Source organism: Eutrema salsugineum, unplaced genomic scaffold (genome assembly GCF_000478725.1).
Source record: "Eutrema salsugineum unplaced genomic scaffold, Eutsalg1_0 scaffold_21, whole genome shotgun sequence".
In the NCBI taxonomy this organism is placed as follows: Eukaryota; Viridiplantae; Streptophyta; class Magnoliopsida; order Brassicales; family Brassicaceae; genus Eutrema; species Eutrema salsugineum.
This window is the reverse complement of record NW_006256821.1, coordinates 831,226-854,022: the sequence shown is the minus strand read 5'-3', so window position 1 is coordinate 854,022 and position 22,797 is coordinate 831,226. Positions and strand designations below refer to the sequence as shown.

At 43.0% G+C, this 22,797-nt stretch overlaps 3 protein-coding genes across 3 annotated transcripts; 1 reads left to right on the top strand and 2 right to left on the bottom strand.

Moving 5' to 3' along the window:
* The first annotated feature begins 7,224 nt into the window (after nt 1-7,224).
* On the top strand, nt 7,225-9,632 carry LOC112086240. Its single transcript, XM_024155150.1, has 4 exons — nt 7,225-8,118; nt 8,246-8,377; nt 8,446-9,093; nt 9,171-9,632. Exons 1-4 carry the CDS (start codon nt 7,225-7,227, stop codon nt 9,630-9,632), a joined length of 2,136 nt encoding a protein of 711 aa, XP_024010918.1.
* A 1,226-nt stretch (nt 9,633-10,858) lies between these two features.
* LOC112086239 lies at nt 10,859-16,237 on the bottom strand. The gene is made up of 4 exons (XM_024155149.1): nt 14,465-16,237; nt 13,691-14,415; nt 12,383-13,597; nt 10,859-12,098 (listed from the first exon to the last, which is right to left on the bottom strand). The coding sequence occupies exons 1-4, from the start codon at nt 16,235-16,237 to the stop codon at nt 10,859-10,861; spliced, it is 4,953 nt and encodes a 1,650-aa protein (XP_024010917.1).
* Nucleotides 16,238-17,070: 833 nt separating this feature from the next.
* Nucleotides 17,071-21,004, bottom strand: LOC18015911 (suppressor of mec-8 and unc-52 protein homolog 2). Its single transcript, XM_006397959.2, has 11 exons — nt 20,861-21,004; nt 20,624-20,764; nt 20,489-20,538; nt 20,283-20,394; nt 20,154-20,202; nt 19,974-20,063; nt 19,408-19,476; nt 18,926-19,049; nt 18,122-18,486; nt 17,612-17,995; nt 17,071-17,528 (listed from the first exon to the last, which is right to left on the bottom strand). The coding sequence occupies exons 1-11, from the start codon at nt 20,908-20,910 to the stop codon at nt 17,253-17,255; spliced, it is 1,710 nt and encodes a 569-aa protein (XP_006398022.1). The 5' UTR covers nt 20,911-21,004; the 3' UTR covers nt 17,071-17,252.
* Between the last annotated feature and the right edge of the window lie 1,793 nt (nt 21,005-22,797).

The following is a 22,797-nucleotide window of genomic DNA, read 5'->3' as shown; positions in this document are numbered from 1 at the left end:
CTATTTTTTTGGTAGAAAACCCACACTTGGGATCCTTTATTAACCGGTGTGGTTCAAGAAAGGTTTGAGAGAGTATGTCTCCTCCGGATGAAAGACATGGTCAGCAAGGTTAGGGCTTCTCGAGAACAACCAAACTGGATTGGAGATACCACTTGGAAACAAATGACAGAGTATTGGGACACTGAAGAAGCCAAAGAGAAGAGTTCCACCACATCAGCTGCTCGGATGTCTGAGCGTAGTGGACTTGGTCCTCATGTTCACTTCTCAGGGCAGAAGTCATGCCTCCAAATCCAACAAGAAATGGTAAGTATATCAATTTTTAACTTTCTCATAAGTTATATATCATCTTTAGTTAGATGGGAACTAACTCTTTCTTTATATTGTTATCATTTCAGGAAGAAGAGTTGGGAAGACCGGTGAGCCTTGGTGAAGTTTTCATCAAGGTTCATACAAAACGAGATGGAACATTTGTAGACCGAAAGTCCAAGACTGTGGCTGAGGCTTATAGGAAGAACCTGGAATCCAAGTTGGCAACTCGCGGGATAGACTCAGAGACTTCAGATGGTACTTCACCATCGTTGGGGCTAACCATAGAAGAGGAGAATGAGATTTTTCTTCAGGTAAAGTCTTCGTTTTTTATTTTTGATGTGTTCTTTTATATTATGCTTTGCTTCTATAGCTTTCAAGTTGTTATTTTGTTTGATGCTTTGATGTTAATATATATGCATTAATGCTTTGATCCTTATTTTGTTTTTGCAGTCGACTTTCATAAATGAGCGAGGTATTCCTTATGGAATTGGAAGTCTTTCAGAGACACATGTCAATGGAAAGAGGAAAAGCCCAGGAAGCTCTTCAACATACAAGGGATTGGAAGAGCAGCTACAAGAAGCTCATCGCAAAATAGAAGAACAAGCGGCTGAGAACTCCAAGCGTGAAGCAGAGCAACAAGCCAAGCTGGACAAGTTATCTATGGTGGAGAAGTATTTGACTGAAACTGATCCAAAGTTCATGGATTTTTTGGCTGCAAATCAAACTCTTCCAAGTGATCAAACTCACTCTTAAGGTTTTTCTATGTCTCTTTTTTAAGTATCTCGGCTCACTCTTTTGAACTTATCTCAATGGTTAAGTATGTAACCATTTGATCTTTGTTTAGTACCTTTTGGAACAATGGTTTTATGTCTTTTTTTAAAACAATGGTATTATGTAATATAATGACTTTTTGCATTTTACATTTGAATATTTTTTTGCTGTTAAATTGTTATTTAAAATGTAGAATGGATTCAAATTATCAGATTTGGAAGAATCTAATCGTAAAACTAGATTTTGTTTTCATTTATTGAAGCCGTCGCAATGCAGTCGTAAATCAGTCGGAATACAGTCATAAATACGTCGCAAAACAGTCATTAAATTGCACCAAATATCATTCAATTATCGAACCATATGGTCACCATTCAGTCGCAAATACGTCGCAACAACAGTCGTCAATCAGTCGCTAAGGTAACGACTACTTTGCGACTGATTAACTTCGTCAACATTTAGTCGTTATTCAGTCGGTATTTGGCGACTGATAGGCGACTAATTGATTTAGCGACTCAATATTAGCGACTGATGCTATTAGTCGGAACTCGGTCGTAAATTTAGTGTTAGCGACTAATTAGCAACTGTATATGAGGTCGTTAAATCTCTGTTTTCTTGTAGTGTCTTGTAGACAGGGCATGAGCGACTATGTTCTCTTTTCCCTTCATGTATTTGATTATATAGGGGAAAGCTTCTACAAACTCAAGCCATCTAGCGTGCCTCCTCTTAAGCGTTGTTTGGCCTCTCAGATGCTTGAGTGTCTCATGATCGGTGTGTATGATGAATTCTTTGGCCAACAAGTAATGTTGCCAAGTCTCTAGCGATCGCACCAATGCATACAACTCCTTGTTGTAGGTGGGATAGTTGAGGGCAACTCCACTTAGATTCTCACTGAAATAAGCCACAGGTCGGCCTCCTTGAGTGAGCACAGCTCCAATACCTAAACCTGAGGCATCACACTCAATCTCAAAGGTTTTATCAAAATTAGGTAAAATTAAAACCGGTGCATGGGTTAAACGATCTTTGAGAGTTTGAAATGCTTCCTCTTGCGCGGGTCCCCATGTGAACGCCACATCCTTTTTAATAACAGCTGTGAGAGGAGCGGCCAAGGTGCTAAAATCCTTAACAAAACGCCGGTAAAAACTTGCTAGTCCATGGAAACTCCGAACATGCCCAATGCTTGTTGGGGTCGGCCACTCTTGTATTGCTCTCACTTTCTCCTGATCCACCCGTAGACCCTGTGAACTCACCACAAATCCTAAAAACACAAGCTCATTAGTGCAAAATGTGCACCTCTTGAGATTTGCATAAAGACCTTCTTTGCGGAGAGTCTCTAGTACTTGCTCAAGGTGCTGTATGTGGTCAGTAAAACACTTGCTGTAAATAAGTATATCGTCAAAATATACTACTACGAACTTACTGATTTATGCCCTTAAAACATGGTTCATGAGCCGCATGAATGTACTTGGGGCATTGGTGAGGCCGAATGGCATAACTAGCCATTCGTATAGACCTTGCTTGGTCGTATAGACCTTGCTTGGTCTTGAAGGCCGTTTTCCACTCGTCGCCTTCCTTCATTCTCACCTGATGGTAACCACTTCAGAGATCCACCTTAGAAAAGACCGCTGAGCCATGTAACTCGTCCAGCATGTCATCTAGTCTCGGTATAGGATGTCGATACTTGATGGTGATGTTATTAATGGCCCTACAATCTACACACATTCTCCATGTACAATCTTTCTTGGGAACTAGCAGAACAGGTACAGCACACGGGCTAAGACTCTCCCTAATGTAACCTTTAGACATGAGATCTTGAATCTGTTTCTCTAATTACTTTGATTCGGTGGGGTTCATGCGATAAGCTCCACGGTTTGGCAATGCAGCCCCGGGCACCAGGTCGAGTTGATGCTCTATTCCCCTTATAGGTGGTAATCCAGCTGGTATCTCATCGGGGAACACGTCTTTGAACATGTCTAACAAAGAAGATATCTCGGGGGGAAGCTCTAACTCATGAGAGCCTGTAAGCAACCCTTCTTTAAAGATCATTAGTAGCACAGGCGTGTTATGTTGTAAAGCTTTAGAGACCGTAGTATGAGTAATGAACAAGTTAGTCTTACTTACCTTGGAGTCTTTAGCAAACTTCATTTGCATTTCATGAACCTCCATAGGCGTGAGTGGTGCTAGCTGGAACTTTCTCTTATCGTGAGTGAACGAGTAGTGGTTTGTCCTGCCATTGTGCATCGTCTCTTTGTCAAACTGTCAGGGCCTCCCTAGTAGTAAGTGACCTACTTGCATGGGGACAACATCACACACCACACGGTCATTGTACTTGCCCACGTTGAAAGGTATAGTGACTTGCTGAGAGATTCTCAGCTTGGTGTCATCGTTGAGCCACCTAAGTCGGTATGGCTTTGGATGCTTGGTCGTCTCAAGACCTAGTTTCTCAACCATGAACTTACTAGCAATGTTAGTGCAAGAGCCCCCATCTATAATGAGACTACATACCTTGCCATTCACGGTACATCGTGTGTGAAAGATGTTTTCTCTTTGGACCGTCTCTGGATCTACTAGAGCACTCAAAGCTCTTCTGATGACTAGCATTTCTCCTGTATCCGGGTACTCTATCTCGGTTTCTTGATCAGCTGGTTCCTCTTCATCGGGCTCATCTTGAGACTCATAGTCTACGGTTAAGGTTAGGATCATGGTCCTTTGGTTTGGGCACTCTCTCGCCATATGGCCTCGCCCCTGACACTTAAAACAGATGACGCCTCTAGCTCGTGAAGTGCTAGGAAACTTACCTGCTTCCGATCGAGACAACTTAGAGTTGTCTTTGGAATTCTCTTGCGCGGCTTTCTTGAACCGTAAGTCATTCTCCACGGCTTTTCCCTTGTCAAACACTTTTGGTGGCTGTGGTGCCCAAGTGTTGTTGCTCCTTGCTCGATTGGTGGCAGTGGTTTTACGCTTGATGTGTTGCTCCGCTTGAATAGACAGATGTAAAAGGTCACTCATGTCGTGATATGGCTGTCTCTCCACCTTTCTGGCTATTCGGTCTTGTAGTCCATCAAGAAACTGAGCCATGAGGGTCTCTTCGGTATCAGCTAGCTCAAGCTGGTTTCAGATTTGCTCAAACTCCTCAAAATATTCCTCAACGGACTTGTTTCCCTGCACCAACTTTCGAAATTTCTTTTGTAAGTCTCTATGAAAATGTGGTGGCACATACCTCTTTCTTAAGTAGAATTTCATGGCGTCCCAACTAGTGATCTGTTCATAGCGGTGCCTTCGTCTTTCAGCCACGTCTCGATCCCACCAGGAAAGTGCATGATCAGTTAGCTGAGCCACGGCCAAGGACACCTTCTTCTGATCATTGTAGGAGTAATAATCGAAGATATGTTCCATCCTTTGCTCCCAATCCAAGTAAGCTTCAGGATTTACCCTGCCAGCAAAAGTAGGTGCAGTTAGCTTAATATCATTATGGTTTGGCCTGTTTCCTTCGTCTTCTCGATTGCAGCCTCGGTTGAAGATCTCTTCCTCTCTAATGCGGCCGCGGTTAATAGGGTCTCTCATCCTTTGATTCTGTGGTAAATCAGGAGGGTCTCTTTGTCTCCGAGGGTTTGGCGCCTCTTCCTCTAATTCAGGCATCTCTTCATCGTCTTGTTGAACATTCTGTCGTTGCTGAACGGGTATGGGCCGTGCAGCTTCTCTCCTTGGCACCTCTAATCGGCCAACTCTCTCCTCCACACGGCCTAGTTGTGTAGCCATATCTTGCCTCATTGCGGCGATAGCTTGCAAAATTGTATCTCGCGGGGCTATGGGTTGATCCTCCATTACTGAAAATGTAACAAAAACAACAAGAACTCAAACGCAATGATGTAAAAAAAAGTTAAAAGAACTTGACCTAGACGCAAACTGCTTAAGCCAAACTAAACTTTCTTTTTAGGGTTTTTGTTTTCTTGTGACTCGACTAGATGATCTATTGCGGGATTTAACTAGAGGCAGAATGATTTTTTTTTTTTTGAATGATTTGGAAACAAGCTAAAGCAAACTTTAAACGAGATGATTCTTTTTTTTTTTTTTGACGAGTTATGACTAAGCAACAATAGTAGAAATGAAAACTAAACAACAAGGAATTCGAAAGTGGATAGATATCACCTGATGTAGAACCTTTCGGCTCTGATACCAAACTGATATAAGATCGGGGGTAGTGGGGGTGGATCCATGTGATTGGCCGAGAGGCTCTCTTCACTTAGATGAAAATATGATCAAGTGCGGAGGGATGGAACCTAAGTAACTGGCCGAGAGGCTCTCTTTACTTAGATTAGCGAATGAACGAAGAACAAAGGACCAAGGGATCGATGTGACGCCACACAGCTGATGGAGAGGCTGTGATAAGTCGGTGAACTCAAGAACACAAGGGGAAACCACACAAATGTTCAAGAACTCGGAGAGAGAGGTGGCTGCTCTAAGAAAATACGCTCTTTATTTATTTAGGGTAAAAAGTTGTGTCTTACAATGCCGCACGTGGGACTTTATAAACAGTCCTTCGGCCTTGACCTTCTAGGGTCGACAGAGACTCAAGAAAAGGAAAGAAAACTTGCTATAGACTCTTGAAAAAGTAAATAAAGCAAAATGGAAACATTACTAAAGTTCTCGACTAAATTAAAAGGAAATATAACTAATAAGGACCTTAAGACAAATTCTGCAAAACAAAGAGAGGGAAACTCGTTAGTTTAAAATTATAATTAAACCAAACACTCACCTTGGTGTCGTTTTGACACTTAGATCATGCGAGCTCCTTGAGTCTTTATTAATGGCCATTCCTCATTTGGTGTAGACTTGATGCTTGTATCGCCATGATCTTGATCTTCAAGCTTTAGTTCTTCCTCGCTCTGGTCCTTGTCTTGTATGAATAGCATCTTGTCCTCCGTTAAACTCATTGCTACTTGGTTGAGAAGCGGTTGCTCGAGGCCGAGTTGAGCAATGCCTTTGGTGATGTCTTCTAAGCTGCTTTGGTTGATCAGGGTGTTCATGGCATTTTTGAACTCTTCTCTAAGCTTCCTAAGTCCCGATCTTGTCTTTGGAGGGTTCTTCATGGTTGGAAAAGTATCTTTAGGGGCCATGTCCTCATCTGTTGATATGTAAATATCGACAAGGGACAAAACAGTACTTTTAGATCAGAAACTCGGTTTTTATTAGATTGAATCAAGCAAAATACAACTGAGTTCGGTTATTCAGATAGATAATAACGAACTAAGACTTAAGACGACTAAGAAGCTAGCGTATTGAGTTCTCAGTCTTTAAGTCTTCTTGGGAATATCTTGTGTTCTCTGGTGTCGATTCATCTCCCTTTATATATATCCTCTAAGTCGGTCTTTAAGCACGCCTCAGACGATATGGGACCGAGAGTACTTTCCTTTTCTCTCGGTTCCTTTCCTTTTTTCTCTAGGGTTTCCTTTTTCCGTTAGGAAACCTTCCTATTTCGACCGAGCTCAGGGAAGCCCTCCATTCCTTCGAGAGACTTCTCACCGACCTCGGCCTAATGGGCTGCATTCGGCCCAGTGTTTTCACTCGGCCCATCTTTCTCGGTACATCCCTTCGTAAAACGGGCTTATGTTATGCCGATCTCGGTTTGTACCGGAGAAAACCGGGGTGCGGTTTTCACCTCCAACAGTTAGCCCCCCCCTCAGTTCGGTGAAAGGAAGAGACTTTCAGTCGAACTTGTTTTTCTCAAAGTAAGTCACAAACTGAGATCGGTAACTGCAATCGATTCGCATTCCCGGACGTTTTGCACCCTGTCTTCAATGAGGCGCGTGAATTACGGGATCTTCGCGAAAATCGAGGAACCCACGATTCCCACTGTGTATAAAGGGTAAACTTCTTCTCGCATTCATTATTCTCGCCTCAAGCATATATAAGGTACGCTGCTCTCCCTTCTCTCTAGATTTCATTTCTCTCTCTAGTTTTTGTTCTTAGTTTTCTCTCGTTCCTTCAACTCTCGCCGCCGTGAATCCTTGATTTTTCCGAGCTATCTTCAAGTTTTCCATTCGATCTTCAAGTTCTCCGATCAATCTTCAATCTTTTCGGGTTAATCTTCATACTGTTCTTCATTTCTCCCAGATTCCCTTTAGATCTACTTTTCCGAACTCGAAAATGTCTTCCAGCTCTTCAGCTAACTCCTCTTCTAACCAAATCCGTCCGGAAGATCGTCGCGAATCCTCAGAACCGAGCTCTTCCTCTTCAAATCCTCATCTATCGAACTCGTCTCGAGAAGAGAATAGCCCTCCACAGTTAGTCCGAAAAAACTCAAAATCAGCTGGTGCCAGTAGTAGCCGTTCTCGACCACGAGTCGAAGCGACCGAACAACCAGAAGCTCGTGAGACGGATGCTCACGCTGGGTTGGACACCGATAACGTCGATCACGGGATTGAGGAGATCGAAGAGATTGAAGGGGTCGAAGAAATTGAGGAAAACAATGACGAGGAGAACGTCACTGAAACAAGAGGTGCCGAAGACGATCTCGAAGCGATAATTCACGCTTCACCACCTCTTCCGAAACGAAAAGTCGTTTGCCCCCACACCGTACCTTCTTCTTCTGTTTCTCCTGGCGCCGTTCGTGCCGTGCTTGAAGAAAACGGACTTGAAGACAAAGTTATATTTATCGTCCCAGAAGCTGGAGATCGGCCATGGGACGTCCCCGAGGGCTTCATCTGCATCTATCTGACGTATTTTATGCAGTGCGGGCTCTCCTTCCCAATTCTTTCTCGCCTGCTCGGCTACTGCAATCGTCGTGGTGTTGCTCTTACGCAGGTGATGCCAGCTTCGATAACGAACTACGTAGGGTTCGTATCTCTTTGTGATGAGCTCGGCAAGACTCCAACCAGTCGGCTTTTTGAGGACCTTTTCTCGGTTAACATCCACAAATCTAAGGAGTGGTTCTTCGCTGCAAACGCTAAGCCGAAGAAGAACATCGTTACTGGACCGAAGCCCAGTAAATTCAACGACTGGGAATCTCTCTACTTTTATCTGGAGATGAACGATCTCACCGTCAGCAACTCTGACATCCCAACTTAATCGGAGTGGAAGATTCCGATCGGTGAACCAGACGAGCTTATACTTGTACTAATTTTTGACTTTGTATTTGACTAACTTTCTTTTGTTCCATCTTTCGCAGGTCGTCATCTCCCGAGCATTATCCTTAACTCCGGACTTACCTCTGAGTTCGAAGAAGCCTTCAGTGAAGCCGGTAAGCGTCGTTGGCCTGAGGTTTGGGAAGAAATTCTTCAGCGCCGAGCTAAGAAAGCAGGTTCGTTTATTAAATTCTGCCTTTACTCGTTCTACTTCTTTATTTACTCCGATATCCTCCTTTGACAGATTCTCATTGCAGGTTCTGTTCGCGAACCAAAACCACGGAAGCCAAAAGCTCGAGCTAGCAAGCCTCGAGCCGCTCCTAAACGCAAAGCACCGAAGTCGCGAGCTCAACACACCCGAACCGCCAGGATGCTCTCAATAGACGAGATCCCAACTCTCTTTGACACAGAGGAGCTAGACGTGGCAGATCCGACCCCTGTCCCTGCTGCCGAAGGGACTAATAAGCAGCCAGAGGAGGTGCTGCCTGCTGCGAACTCACCTAACCAAGCTGGTCAGAAGAAGACGAAGAAGAAGAAGTCTTCTAAAAAGATTAAAAAGATTGAAGACTCTTCTCGAGCACAGGACGCAGCTATCGAGCTCGAGCCTCCTACAATCGCGACGTCGGACCTCGCAATTCCTCACGACCAGGCTGAAGCTTCTCACTCTCGGAAGAGGCAGATGAGAGACCAAGCCGAAGGCTCTCCAGGACCGGAGCCAGCCAAAAGGACCAAGGTGTGCTTTGATTACGACGAAGAGGGTCCTTTTGAGGAGAACGTCGACGCTTGCGCCGATCTTTATCACAAGATCTCCTCTGATGTGCCGAGTCTTCCGGCTATCTCCGAGCTCCGGTTCCCCAACTTGTACAAGGGGATTGCTCGCACAACTGCCGTGGTACTTCCTCTATTCCTTTTCTTTATTTTGATATTTTTCGTAAGTATGAGTTCTAACCCATGTTTTATTTTTGGTAGCTCGCCAGCCAGACCAACACTCTGGTTGCCACGTACGAGGTAGCTCTCTATGACGAGCAAGTTAGGGTTGCTGAGCTCGAGGAAAGGGTCTCCAAAGCAGAAGAGCGCCTTGCCACCGAGCTCCAAATCAACGACACTCTCCATTCTTCAGTTGATTTACTGAAGCAAGAGAGTGCTGAACTAAAAGCGGTGAGAAAGGAGCTCACCGAGGCCCAGAACATGCTTGTTCAAGAGTTCGAGAGGGATCGAGAGCGGCTGCGGGATTTGGTATCGCACTGGAAGAATCGAGCTAAGAGCGTTCACGCGAAGGCCTGCGAGCGCTTAGAGAAAGTCATCCGGAGCTTGGATGATGCTGACCGAGCTCGTAAGCCGTACCTAATCTACAACCAGCTCACCGGAGTCCTCGTTTTATCAAGCAGCTCAAAAAGAAGGGCTTGTATGAGGTTCCACCCGATATGGTAGCGGACATCGAGGCGAAGCACGCCAAGGCCCTGGAGGAATTCCGTTCGATTGATGCTTGCGTCCTTACTGAAGATGACAAGCGGATGTCTCCTTTCGCTGAGGAGGATGACAAGCGGATTTCTCTTAAATCGAACTCAGCTGCCCTTTCATGGGTTATTTTTGTAATATTTATGTTTATCTTAACCCTCGGTGGGTTCCTTTTGAACTTATTTGCCTCTCGGGAGGCTTTTAATTATATGCTCGTTCGTCTTTTTTCTTGTCTTCATAAAGTAGTAGATCGGTATCTAACTTAACTTTTGACCCTCTTACGTCGGTAACGATTTGTGATTAATGCTTAAGTACTAGATCGGTATATCGTAGATGTTATTCGAATCATAACTTTTATTTTTCGATAGCGAATTGCGATAATTCGGCTTACGTTTTGCGAGTGTTGTGAACTCGGCTTATGGTGCGAATCTGAGGAGTTCGGCTTATTGTGCGAGCGTTTAAGCTCGGCCTGGGGAACCCAAGTGAATCGTTTCGTACTGGAAGAGTGAAATAATTTGAACTCCTGTAAACGCACAAAACGAGTTCAAGGTTTTTCTAAGTCGAACCTAAGTATGCGAGATATGCTCGGCTTATTGTTCTTGGTGACTTAGAAATTCAACTGCGGGACTGGGCCCGGCTTTTGATATGTGGCTTAACCACGACACCATGTGGGTGCTTGCGAGACGGATCTCGGCTTTTAAGTTTGCATTCATGTTGAATGCTATCGAACAACTGGCCAGGAAGTCGATGTAACAACAAGGAGTTCGGTCCCTTGTGATTTCCGAACTAGAACTTTAAGACAGATTTCACTTAATAAAATTTTATTGATGTTATAGCTGGACTCGGTAACGAGCTGCCTACGTACCCTTTGAAGGGATCAAGTCATTCGTAGTTCTAAGTACAAAAGTGTTTTTTCTCCGACTAAGTAGTTCGGATGCTTTTTTTTTTTTTTTTTTGAGCTCGCAACGAACTAGTAGTAGTATCGTTTAAGATGCATTGAGTTCCAAGATTGCGGGATCGGAGTTTTGTCTAACTTCATAAGTTGATAAACACCGGGTTTAACGACTTTCATAACCTGATACGGTCCTTCCCAGTTCGCGCCAAGTTTTCCTGCGTTCTTCTCTTCTGTGTTTTGATAGACTTTGCGAAGTACGAGATTCGCCATCTTCAAAGTGACGGCCCTTAACTTTTTTGTTGTACTAGCGAGCTGCAAGTTGTTGGTAGTTCTGTATCCGGAGCAATGCTCGTTCGCGATGTTCTTCGACTAAGTCGAGTGCGTCGATCATCATGTTGTCATTCGCGTCGGGTTGCTGGGTAAGCATAGTTCGGCGAATACTTGGGACGTTGAGTTCGGCTGGACACATAGCTTCTGTGCCATATGCAAGGAAGAATGGTGACTGACCGGTCGAACGTCGTGGTGTAGTTCGGTGAGACCACAAGACGCCGTCAAGTTCGTCTGCCCAAGTTCCCTTAGCGGTGTCGAGTCGTTTCTTTAGTCCGTCAATGATGGTCTTGTTTGTGGCTTCGGCTTGTCCGTTTCCTTGCGGGTACCGCGGGGTAGAGAAACTTAGTCGGATTTTCCACTTGGCACAAAAATCTTGGAAAATGATCGAAGTGAACTGGGTTCCGTTGTCTGTAACGATCTCGTAGATGATGAACTTCCAGACAAAATTTTTGACATCAATTCCATGAATCTCGGGGTATGCTTCGGCTTCGACCCATTTCGTGAAGTAATCCGTGACGACCAGAACATATTGCTTCTGAGTTGTAGATAGGCGAAAAGGACCGATGATGTCCATTGCCCAGCGCATGAAAGGATATGGTGCGGTCGAGGTCATCAGGAGCTCGGTAGGAAGATTGATCATTGGACCATGACGTTGGCACTTCTCGCAGCGTGCCGTATACTTTTCGCAATCGGAGAGCATAGTAGGCCAGTAATAGCCAGCTTTCTTGATCTTAAAGGCCAAAGACCGAGCTCCAGAATGATTTCCTCCTTCTCCTTCATGGACCTTTTGCATTACTTCCGTGATGTCGTTGCCGTGAACGCATGTCAAGAGTACTCCGGACGCATCCCATCTGAGGAGAGTACCCTTACTGACCACGTATCGAGCTGCACGAGCCTTTAGGCGTCGAGCTGCCCATTTATCTGCGGGGACTGTTCCATCTCCAATGTATCCCACAATTTCTAAAGTCCAATCTTCGGGTTCATCCTCTCCTTCTGCTTCGATATCGATTGGGACATTCTGGCCTTCGGATTCGTCCTCGGGCTCGGATTCGTTGTCATGGAGCTCGTCCGTGTCGTCGTTATGATCGGGAATGACCTCTTTAGGTTTCGTCTTTCGGGTGAGGGCGGAGCAAGGTTGGGTTGGGCTTTGTAATCGCGTCGTCTCGTAATGATGTTGCAGTTCGGGGCGTGCTCGATACTTGGTCGCTCGATTGCTGCAATTGGGATAGTTCGCCGAAGATCGGGATCGGAATTAGTCGCGAGAGCGGCTAAGGCGTCGGTGGTTGCATTCTCGTCTCGAGGTATCTTCGTAAGCTCGAAGGTAGAGAACTCCGAAGCAATATCCTTAAGAACTTTGAGATATGCGTCCATGCGGTCGCTTTTGGCCTCGTATTCGCCGTGAAACTGGTTAGCCACGAGTTGAGAGTCGCAGTAGGCGTGTACGTGCTCGGCGCCGATGCCTTTGGCGAGTCATAATCCGGCAACCAATGCTTCGTACTCGGCTTCGTTGTTAGATGCCGGGAAGCCGAGTCGAAATGACTGCTCGATAACCTCTCCTTCGGGTGATTTGAGACGAATTCCGACTCCGGATCCTTTATGGGATGATGAACCATCGGCGTGAAGAATCCAGGGTTGTACAACCGGATTATCTTCGACGAGCTCCGGTGGGAGTTCGACCAAGAAATCTGCTAGGACTTGGGACTTCGTTGCTGTTCTGCCTCGGTATTCGATGTCATATTCACTGAGTTCGATAGCCCACTTAGCGAGTCGTCCAGACTGACTTGGGCTATGGAGGAAAGTACGAAGAGGGTAATCGGTTAGGACCACGATCGCGTGAGACTGGAAGTACGGGCGTAACTTCCGTGCAGAAATGACCACGGCAAAGGCGAATTTCTCCAAAGTCGGATAACGATACTCCGATCCATCGAGGGATTTGCTTGTGTAGAAAATTGGCTTCTGTTCGCCGCGATCTTCTCGAACGAGAACACTGCTGACTGCGAACTCCAAAATCGCGATGTAAAGATAAAGTGTCTCGCCGGTTTCTGGTTTGGATAAAACTGGAGGAGTGGACAAGTATTTCTTTAGCTCGGCGAAGGCTTCCTCACACTTCTCATTCCATTCGAGATGCTTGTTACCGCGAAGAAGTTGGTAGAAAGGCAAGCACTTATCCGTCGATGTGGATATGAATCGATTAAGTGCTGCGATACGTCCGGTAAGTCGCTGAACTTCACATTTGGTTGTCGGTGACGAGAGCTCGAGAATAGCGGCGATCTGCTTTGGATTAGCTTCAATGCCTTGCCGTGTAACAATGTATCCGAGGAACTCTCCAGATGTCACGCCGAAGGTACACTTAGTTGGATTTAGCTTCATACCATACTGATCCAAGATATCAAAACATGTGCGAAGATGGCCGACGTGATCGGAAGCGACAAGTGACTTCACGAGCATATCATCGATGTAAACTTCCATAGTTCGCCCGAGCTGGCTCGCGAACATCCGGTTTACCAGTCGTTGGTACGTTGCTCCAGCATTCTTCAGGCCAAAGGGCATGACCTTGTAGCAGTAGATGCCACGATCCGTGATGAACGATGTCTTCTCCCGATCTTGCGGATGCATAAGAATCTGATTATACCCGGAGAACGCGTCCATAAACGAGAGTAGTTCGTTCCCGGCAGTTGCTTCCACGAGGCGGTCGATATGAGGCAACGGAAAGCTATCTTTCGGACACGCCTTATTGAGGTCGGTAAAGTCGACGCAGATCCTCTATTTACCATTCTTCTTTTTTACGACCACGGGGTTTGCTAACCAATCTGGGTATTTGACTTCGGTGATGGATCCGGCTTTGAGTAAACGCTCGACCTCATCGTTCACGGCTTGTGCTTTCTCTGGTTCGAGCTTTCGGCGTTTCTGCTTGATTGGCTTATATGTTGGATCAATGTTGAGCTCGTGACACGCGATCTGTGGATCAATCCCGGGCATATCTTCTACCGACCAAGCGAAGGTCGATGAATGCTGTTTCAGAAAGTGAATGAGTGGCTCGCGGATGACTGGGTCGAGCTCGGCGCCGATTCCGACTTGACGTTCTGGCCTTAGTTCGTCGATGCAAACTTGAACGATCGACTCCTGTTTAGGTTTTATATTCTGGACGATGAGCTTGTCAGTCGGTCCTAACGAGCTAATAACACAAGCTTGGTTGGCCGAATGAAGTGTGCACTCGTTTATGTAGCACGATCGAGCAACGGCTTGGTTTCCTCGGAGAGTGTAAACACCGTTAGGAGTCGGGAACTTTAGGCATTGATGGTACGTCGAGGTGACTGCTTTCATTGCGTGTAGCCAAGGTGTTCCGAGAATAGCGTTGTAGATCGCCGGTTTATCGAGGATAAGGAACTGGATAATCCTTGCGACTCTGCCGAGGTAGATCGGAATGTGGACCATGCCGACCGTCATACAACGTTCTCCATCGAATCCGGTAAGTGGTTCGATAAACGGTTTAATCCTATCTGATACCAACTCGAGCTGGTCAAGTGCTTCCTTGAAGATAATGTTAAGAGCTACCCGTATCGACCAGAATGCGGCTAACTTCGACGTCGTCGAGGAGCAGCTCGACAACGAGGGCGTCGTTATGTGGTTTATGCAGCCCGATTGTATCGGCCTCGGTAAATACCAAGGGTGTTCCCTTCGGCGGATCAAGCGGGGCTTTGGACGCGCTGGCGGCCTGTCTGCTGTACTCTTTGATGGCTCGGACCGAATAACTGCAAGCTTCGATTGCCCCCATTATCATGTTGACACGTTTCCGCGCCTTAGGAGCGTGATTCTCTGGTGCTCGGTCATCACGATTCCGTTTCTGTTGCTCGGGCAAAACAGGCAGATTCGGTGGTGGCGGTGGTAACGTCGGTAAAGCCGGTGGAGTTGGTGGATCTTTGGCGAGTGCTTTCTCAAGCTGTTCATTGTTTGGTCGAGGCATATGTGAACGATGGAGATCGTCAATCGAAAGTTGCCCGCCGCTCTTAGACGCGTTCGAACGTCGGAGATCATCGACCGAGATCGGTTCCTTTCGATATAGGCCGAGTAGGTATTCTCGCAGATGTCTGCATTCTTCGGTGCTGTGGCCTCTACGGTTATGGAACTCGCAGAACAATGATTCGTCTTGATCTTCTTCACCACGGACCCTCTTATTGTTCCATTGTTTGTTCGGTTGTTGGATTGCATTAGCATAGAACTTCTTGCGATTCTCATACCCTCGACCGTATCCCGATTGCGGCTCATTGGTTGCGGTTTTTGGACGTTCGGGTTGCTTCGTTGAATAACTCTGCTCGTAAGCGGCTTCTTCTTCCTCTTCGGCGATGTAGGTATTAGCTCGGTGCAACGCGTCTTCTAATGTCTGTGGAGGGTTATGAGTGATCGCGCTCCGGAAGCTAGTCTTTATCCGAGCTCCTTTCTGAAGACATAGGAGAGCGGCTTCATCGCTAATCGTACAATTAGCGACGATCGTCTTGAAGCGCTGGATGAAATCGCGAAGGCTCTCGCTTGGTACTTGGGCTATTTGCCAGAGCTCGGAGTTCTTGGTGATTTGTCCAATGAACATGGAAAAGTGTTTGACAAAAGCCGTCGTTAACTCCTTGTAGTTATCGATTGAATTGGCTTCGAGTCGCGAGAACCAGTCGAGAGCTACTCCTCCCAAGCTTTCCACAAATAGTTGGCACTGAACTGCGTCTCTCTCTTCGGCTGATTTGAACTGGTATCGGTTCATGCAGATGCCGAACGATGTCAAGAAGTGTCGAGGGTCGGAATTGCCCTCGTAGACTTTTATCTTCAGTTTCTCCATGTGCTTGACCGGCGTCCCTGCTATGCGCGGTGTGAAGGGTGTTTTCTGCGTTTCCTGAATAACGCGCTCGATTTCCGGAGCCGCGCTTGTTGCTTGATGTATCTTCGAAGTGATATCGCGAAGCTGCGCCTTCATTGCTTCGAACTCGGCGTCTCGGCTTAAATCCGATGCTGGTGCATTCGCTGACCCGACTGCAGTAGACCTCATAGTTCCAGCTGGATCTCCGTCGGTATTAAGATCGTCAATGATGTTCCGAACTCGAAGAGGAGTTCGTGCTTGACTGAGCTCGGCGATTTGTGCCGCCATCTGACTGAAGCGCTCCTCGCTTCTTTTGTTGATGGCCTCAAACTGGGCATTGAACACTTGGAGCAGTAGTTCGGTTCCATAACCTCCTACGGCTGCGGGGGTTTGGCCGGCTATAGTTCCTGCGTTTCCTCCATGAGTTCCTCCTCCTTGTTCTGTTGGGGCGTTAGCGTTCTCTCCACCGAGAGGGTTTCCTTCTTCGTGAATGTTGGCTTGGTCTGCCATCGCTGATTCAATCTTTCCGAAGTCCGATCTAAAGCTTGAGAAATCTGTTTAAGTACCCCCTTCCTGGCGCGCCAATTGTTGATATGTAAATATCGACAAGGGACAAAACAGTACTTTTAGATCGGAAACTCGGTTTTTATTAGATTGAATCAAGCAAAATACAACTGAGTTCGGTTATTCAGATAGATAATAACGAACTAAGACTTAAGACGACTAAGAAGCTAGCGTATTGAGTTCTCAGTCTTTAAGTCTTCTTGGGAATATCTTGTGTTCTCTGGTGTCGATTCATCTCCCTTTATATATATCCTCTAAGTCGGTCTTTAAGCACGCCTCAGACGATATGGGACCGAGAGTACTTTTTTTTTCTCTCGGTTCCTTTTCTTTTTTCTCTAGGGTTTCCTTTTTCCGTTAGGAAACCTTCCTATTTCGACCGAGCTCAGAGAAGCCTTCCATTCCTTCGAGAGACTTCTCACCGACCTCGGCCTAATGGGCTGCATTCGGCCCAGTGTTTTCACTCGGCCATCTTTCTCGGTACATCCCTTCGTAAACCGAGCTTATGTTATGCCGATCTCGGTTTGTACCGGAGAAAACCGAGGTGCGGTTTTCACCTCCAACATCATCAATTAAACTATTTTTTAATCTTTAACGTCTTGCTCATTAGCCAGTTATCTTTTATTTGTTTGGGTGGTCATTAGTCTTCTATTCCGATTGTTTGGGTGGTCATTAGTATTGTATTCCGATTGTTTGGGTGGTCATTGCCCCCTTTATTGGCCGTGTCGCCAGCTTTGTTTCCGGAGAAATTTTGTCGCCTGCAGGCTGTGTAACTTTTCCAATTTAAATAAAATATCTTTAGAGGGAAAAAAAGTTTAGAAGTATAACATTTGGATGGAAAATGTTTCTATACTCATGGTACAAACTAACAATCGAAATGAAACCTAAACAGTGTTGGTAATATAGAATTGCTCATGAAAGACTGAGTAGAGAATAGAGCAGCAAAACAAAATATTAAAAATAATCAATGCTTGGATCTCTTGGGAGTCTGTGCATCGCCACCATCTAAAGAACCAACATCCCCACCCTCCTTCTCCATCTTCTTTCTCGTAAGAATCTTGTTGATCTTGTGTAGATCATTGTTGAGCTTCTGGTCACGGTTCTGCTTTCTTGTCTTTCTACCGTCTTGCATCTTTACCCCAAATTGGAACGCTGCTTTTGGCATTGCTTCCTTCTGCTCATTATATTTTTCCCATTCCTCTTCCGTCTCAAAATCCCATCGATGTAAACCCCCCTTTGCCTGTTTCATGTATGACCCAGAAACTGTAAATTTTGCTCATACGCAATTGAATAAAAAATAAAATAATTTCAGGGCGTACATACCTTTCCACCCATGTCCATCTTAGACAAATCAGCTTCTTCATCGCTACCGACAATCTCATGGTTGTACTCTTGGTAACCCGGGTAACACTCTGAATAACTCTCGGATACAAAAGTTGGATCTTTCTCTCGTGCGTCTCTCTCCCTCAACTGTTGAAGCCTTTGATCGTCACGCTTGAACACTGATCCCAAACCCCTATCTTTCTCTTCCTGAGACATGAGTTGAGGATCTTGTAAAACACCAGTTTCTGGTTGGACATCGTAACCCTCCATTCCAGGCTGAAGGTACGGCTCTTGATACCCAATTTGATCTGCATATTGGTAACCCTGCCACTCTTCCTGATACTCAGCAGCCAGTCCTTGAGTATGAACTTCACAGTATCCACTCTGGAAAATACACAACAGAACCAAATATCTAAACATGGGAGCAAATTACATCTAACAATTACATAACATGACATAAAATTAATGCATGAATAAATTTCAACCAAGGATTAGATAGAGCGAACTGACCATATCTTGCCATTCTTGACCAGCAGATGGCTGCACTGGACCATAAGCAGGCTCAGCAAAATATGAGACTTTCTCCTTATCCCTGGGAGATTCTTCCATGTCCTCAGATATAGGACTCTGCGTCACATCTTTACCAGGAACAGTGTAGTCGACGCCATCACCAACAAATATGTCATCAGCGTCTGTCCTAGCAACAGCTGGTACTTCTTCTTTCTTACTCAAATCCATATGGTTGGTCCCAGAGGGTAACGGTGGAGGAGGCAAAACTTCCCATTCCCTTTCACTTGTGTTCTCAGAAGGTTCCTTCTCAATCTTAGATTGATTACTTTCTTCCTCATATCCATTAGCAATGGTTGACATCTTTCCTGCAATTAAAAAGTTGCAGTGAATGTGATTGTTGGGGGAAAAAGAAACTACGAAATGCATGAACGGTAAGATAGGAGAGATATCAGCAAATGATGATATCGCTAAAGAATCAGAAACAAGCCTATCTCTTAACTTAAATCACAGGCACCACATCAGCATAATACAAATTATTATAAAAAGTGGTCACAGAACCACGCCTGCATATGTTCACTTGTCCAGAGACACCACAGCAAAAGTATCTACAATACAAATAACTTTCTTCAAAATTGATAACAAAGAAAGTACTAACCCATTAGATACTACTAAGATTGTGGTTGAAGGCTAGGGATCTCTTTACGTCCTCAATTAGCATATTTGAGGAAAAGAAGATAAACAGGAGACCTATTTAAGAAGTTTATGAGTGAATCAGGACTGCTAAGACTGAGTGAATCAATATACCTTTACCATCTTTTTCTTTCTTCTTCTTCTTGAGAACTTTTCCCGATGATCCAAGGCGAAGGTATGACATGATTTTAGCAATTCGATCTAGCACAGAACCGTCAACATTGACTGTCACAAGTTCCTGTCGGAGAGAGCATTAATGCCTGTTAATGATACGATTCTAGCAACAACTGCTTGAGTGATTTCGGTATAATTTTAAAGTTCTATACGAATTTTGGTTCAAGAGTAGCAAAAAAGAAAGATGAATATATCTTCAAAAGATTCTTGAAATTACTTCAGGAAAAATATATGCTTCAACCAAAACTCCTGGCATTATAATCTGTATTAATTGCATCAACACTGTTAAAGAAGAGGCTGCAGTGGGCTAATTTCATTTGAATCACAATAACCATTTCATATGTAACAATCCCTGGATACAGTCCTAAGAAATCTCCAGGATCAAGAAGATTATTGCAATAAGGAGTTCCAAGTATACATACCTCTGGTAATGGACAGTCAGCTTTACTCCTATACAAAGTGGTTGGTATGTCATGGGTATATCCACCGTCCTAAAAAGCAACAAATAAAATTCCATAGCGAGAATAAATTTATTATGATAGATAGGAGAGGCCTTCAAAGAGCAGACTAAAATCATACAGTAAGTTAGCTTGCTTAAATTAGTCTGAAACATCTCAAGGAAACTTCATTCATAATACTACCGAACACCAATTGCATATTCAACTGTCATCATTCACAAGTTGTATGATCTCTTTTTGAAACCAGAAAACAAAGATAAACTATACTTCTCAACCAATTCGGTTATATGATTTCTTATGCTAATAATATCTTTTACAGGGTAATACAAAGCAGTAGAAGCTACCTTATTAGACAAATACTATGATTAACCGACTGAGAGACAAAAAATTTAACGTACTCATAGTCTCATACTCGAAGTAAAATTGTGCAAGCAGAATACACATATGTATAAGTCTTAAGACAAACAAAGATATAAGAACATGTAACAGGACTGAATCTGACTCCAAAAAAGAGAGGTGAAAATCATTACCATATCATAGACAAATGTCATTCTACCAGGAAGGAAGATCTCATTAGACTTGGTAATAGTTTGTGGTTTGACAATCCACAGGTAAACTGACTGAAATAGATCAAAGAAAAGGCATTAATCAGTTATCCACATCACAAAACTTGCCCCTCATCTGCAAAATTCCGCCAAAAAGTTGCATACCTTTGCAGCTGTGGTACGGAAAGTAACTCGTTGATCTTCCTTGGGCACACTGTTAGCGAGGAGGAAGATTTGAACTCGAATCAAACATCCCGAAATGAGTCAATAAACTAAATATATATCAAAACCTACCTGGTCGTCCCACCATTATCTTCAGCATCAGGTTTCTTATCAATTTCTCTCCTTACTTTGTTCAGCAAAGCATAATCCAACCCCTTAACCAAATGGGTATGTTCAACATCACCTAGCAATATTTATCCCCATTATAAGCATCTAGAGAAAAACCAATAAGGATCCATCACAAACGGTTTGAACAATTTTAACACCCTAACGCGAACCTCCAAGATACTTGCTGTTCTCTATAGAGAGCTTTAGTGCATCCGCATCACTACACGAAAGGTATCCCAAAAGAAAGTTAGCGAACAATGACAAAAGATATATATAGTAGAGCAATCGATAAAACGAGTGTTTACCGGATATCGACAGCTCCGGGAGGAGCAACGGCGTGGAAAGAACCAAGCTCCGATGGATCATAATCTGGATTTTGATTCTCCCTTCGTTCCTTTGCACGGTCTCTGTACTTTAGATTATCGGACTCCTCTGATTTCTCCTCCCTGTGAAAACAATTTAAAGAAGTAAGATATTCTGAAGATACGGATTCGAAACCCTAGATTGATGAAAAAAGGACAGGAAAAGAGACGATTACTGACTTCCGACGAGCAGCAATCTTCTCCTTGTAATGAGATTTTGAGGAAGTCATTATATTCCGTGAAACAAATGTCAATTTCACTTCTTGACGGAGGGGAAATCGATTTGGCCTAACTTCGTGAATCAAATTCTCAAATGGCAAAAAGCCAATTGGGGAAGGTAAGTATTCTTATATTCTTATATTATTTTATATTAATTAATTTTTCCGCCTTTGCACGAATTAATATAATTTTAATTTAATTATTTTAAAATCTAATTGTAGATATTATTCATTTTATTTTTTATTTTTGAATATATATATTTGTTAAAGTTCTTTGCATTTTAATGTTCGAAGAGCTAATCGTGAAAACAGTATAAAATAAAAGAGAGTAAATAAACACATAGTAGTATCTAAATAATCTAGTTTAAATAATTTTGAGATTTTTTATCACTATTTTATATATTTTAAACATAATTTTTGAAATACCGTATGAACTTATTTGATTTTGACAGCTCCGGGAGGAGCAACGGCGTGGAAAGAACCAAGCTCCGATAGATCATAATCTGGATTTTGATTCTCCCTTCGTTCCTTTGCACGGTCTCTGTACTTTAGATTATCGGACTCCTCTGATTTCTCCTCCCTGTGAAAACAATTTAAAGAAGTAAGATATTCTGAAGATACGGATTCGAAACCCTAGATTGATGAAAAAAGGACAGGAAAAGAGACGATTACTGACTTCCGACGAGCAGCAATCTTCTCCTTGTAATGAGATTTTGAGGAAGTCATTATATTCCGTGAAACAAATGTCAATTTCACTTCTTGACGGAGGGGAAATCGATTTGGCCTAACTTCGTGAATCAAATTCTCAAATGGCAAAAAGCCAATTGGGGAAGGTAAGTATTCTTATATTCTTATATTATTTTATATTTATTAATTTTTCCGCCTTTGCGCGAATTAATATAATTTTAATTTAATTATTTTAAAATCTAATTGTAGATATTATTCATTTTATTTTTTATTTTTGAATATATATATTTGTTAAAGTTCTTTGCATTTTAATGTTCGAAGAGCTAATCGTGAAAACAGTATAAAATAAAAGAGAGTAAATAAACACATAGTAGTATCTAAATAATCTAGTTTAAATAGTTTTGAGATCTTTTGATCACTATTTTATATATTTTAAACATAATTTTTGAAATACCGTATGAATTTATTTGATTTTGATCACTGTTTTATGTGTTTTAAACATCACGAATACCGTCATTCCATTAGTTAAATATACATTTTCTTTTTTAAAAAAACTTTTTTGCTAGAGTTTTTTTTTTAAATTTCAATTTTTTTGTTTTAAAACGACATTCTATTCTTTTTAAATAATTTCCATTTTTGGTTTTTTCTAATATTTTTGTTAGATTTTTTCTAAATTTCGGAAACATAAGAAATGGTAAAACTAAAAGATATAAAATTCCATATAAACAAAAAAAAATATTTTTGTTAAAAGTTTTTAAAATTTTGGTTATATATAATTTTAAAAACGGTTTGATTGACTATGAAATTAAACATTAAATCATAATAATTTTATATAGGTTTATTTTAAGTCTTTTTACAGTTGAAACTCATTTTAGAGCTTACACGTAAACGAAAGGCTGTGAAACTCGATGTGAGTGTGACACATAAGCAAATCACTACACAAATTAGTATATAGATTATTATTTGAAAAGGATACTTTAAAAATAACATTTGTTTCGTGTGTTATTAACAAAGTTTGTCATGCTTATGCTTATGTATCACTTCCACAAAGCTTTTTAACGGTTTTTTGAAAAAATCTCTATATTATTATTTAAGTAGATATTTACATAAATAAACATTTATTTCTTAAATATAGAACTCAAAGATTTTTTTTGAATATATATGGATATAAATCAAAAGTGTATTTAGTTTCTTTATTTATTAAAATATATT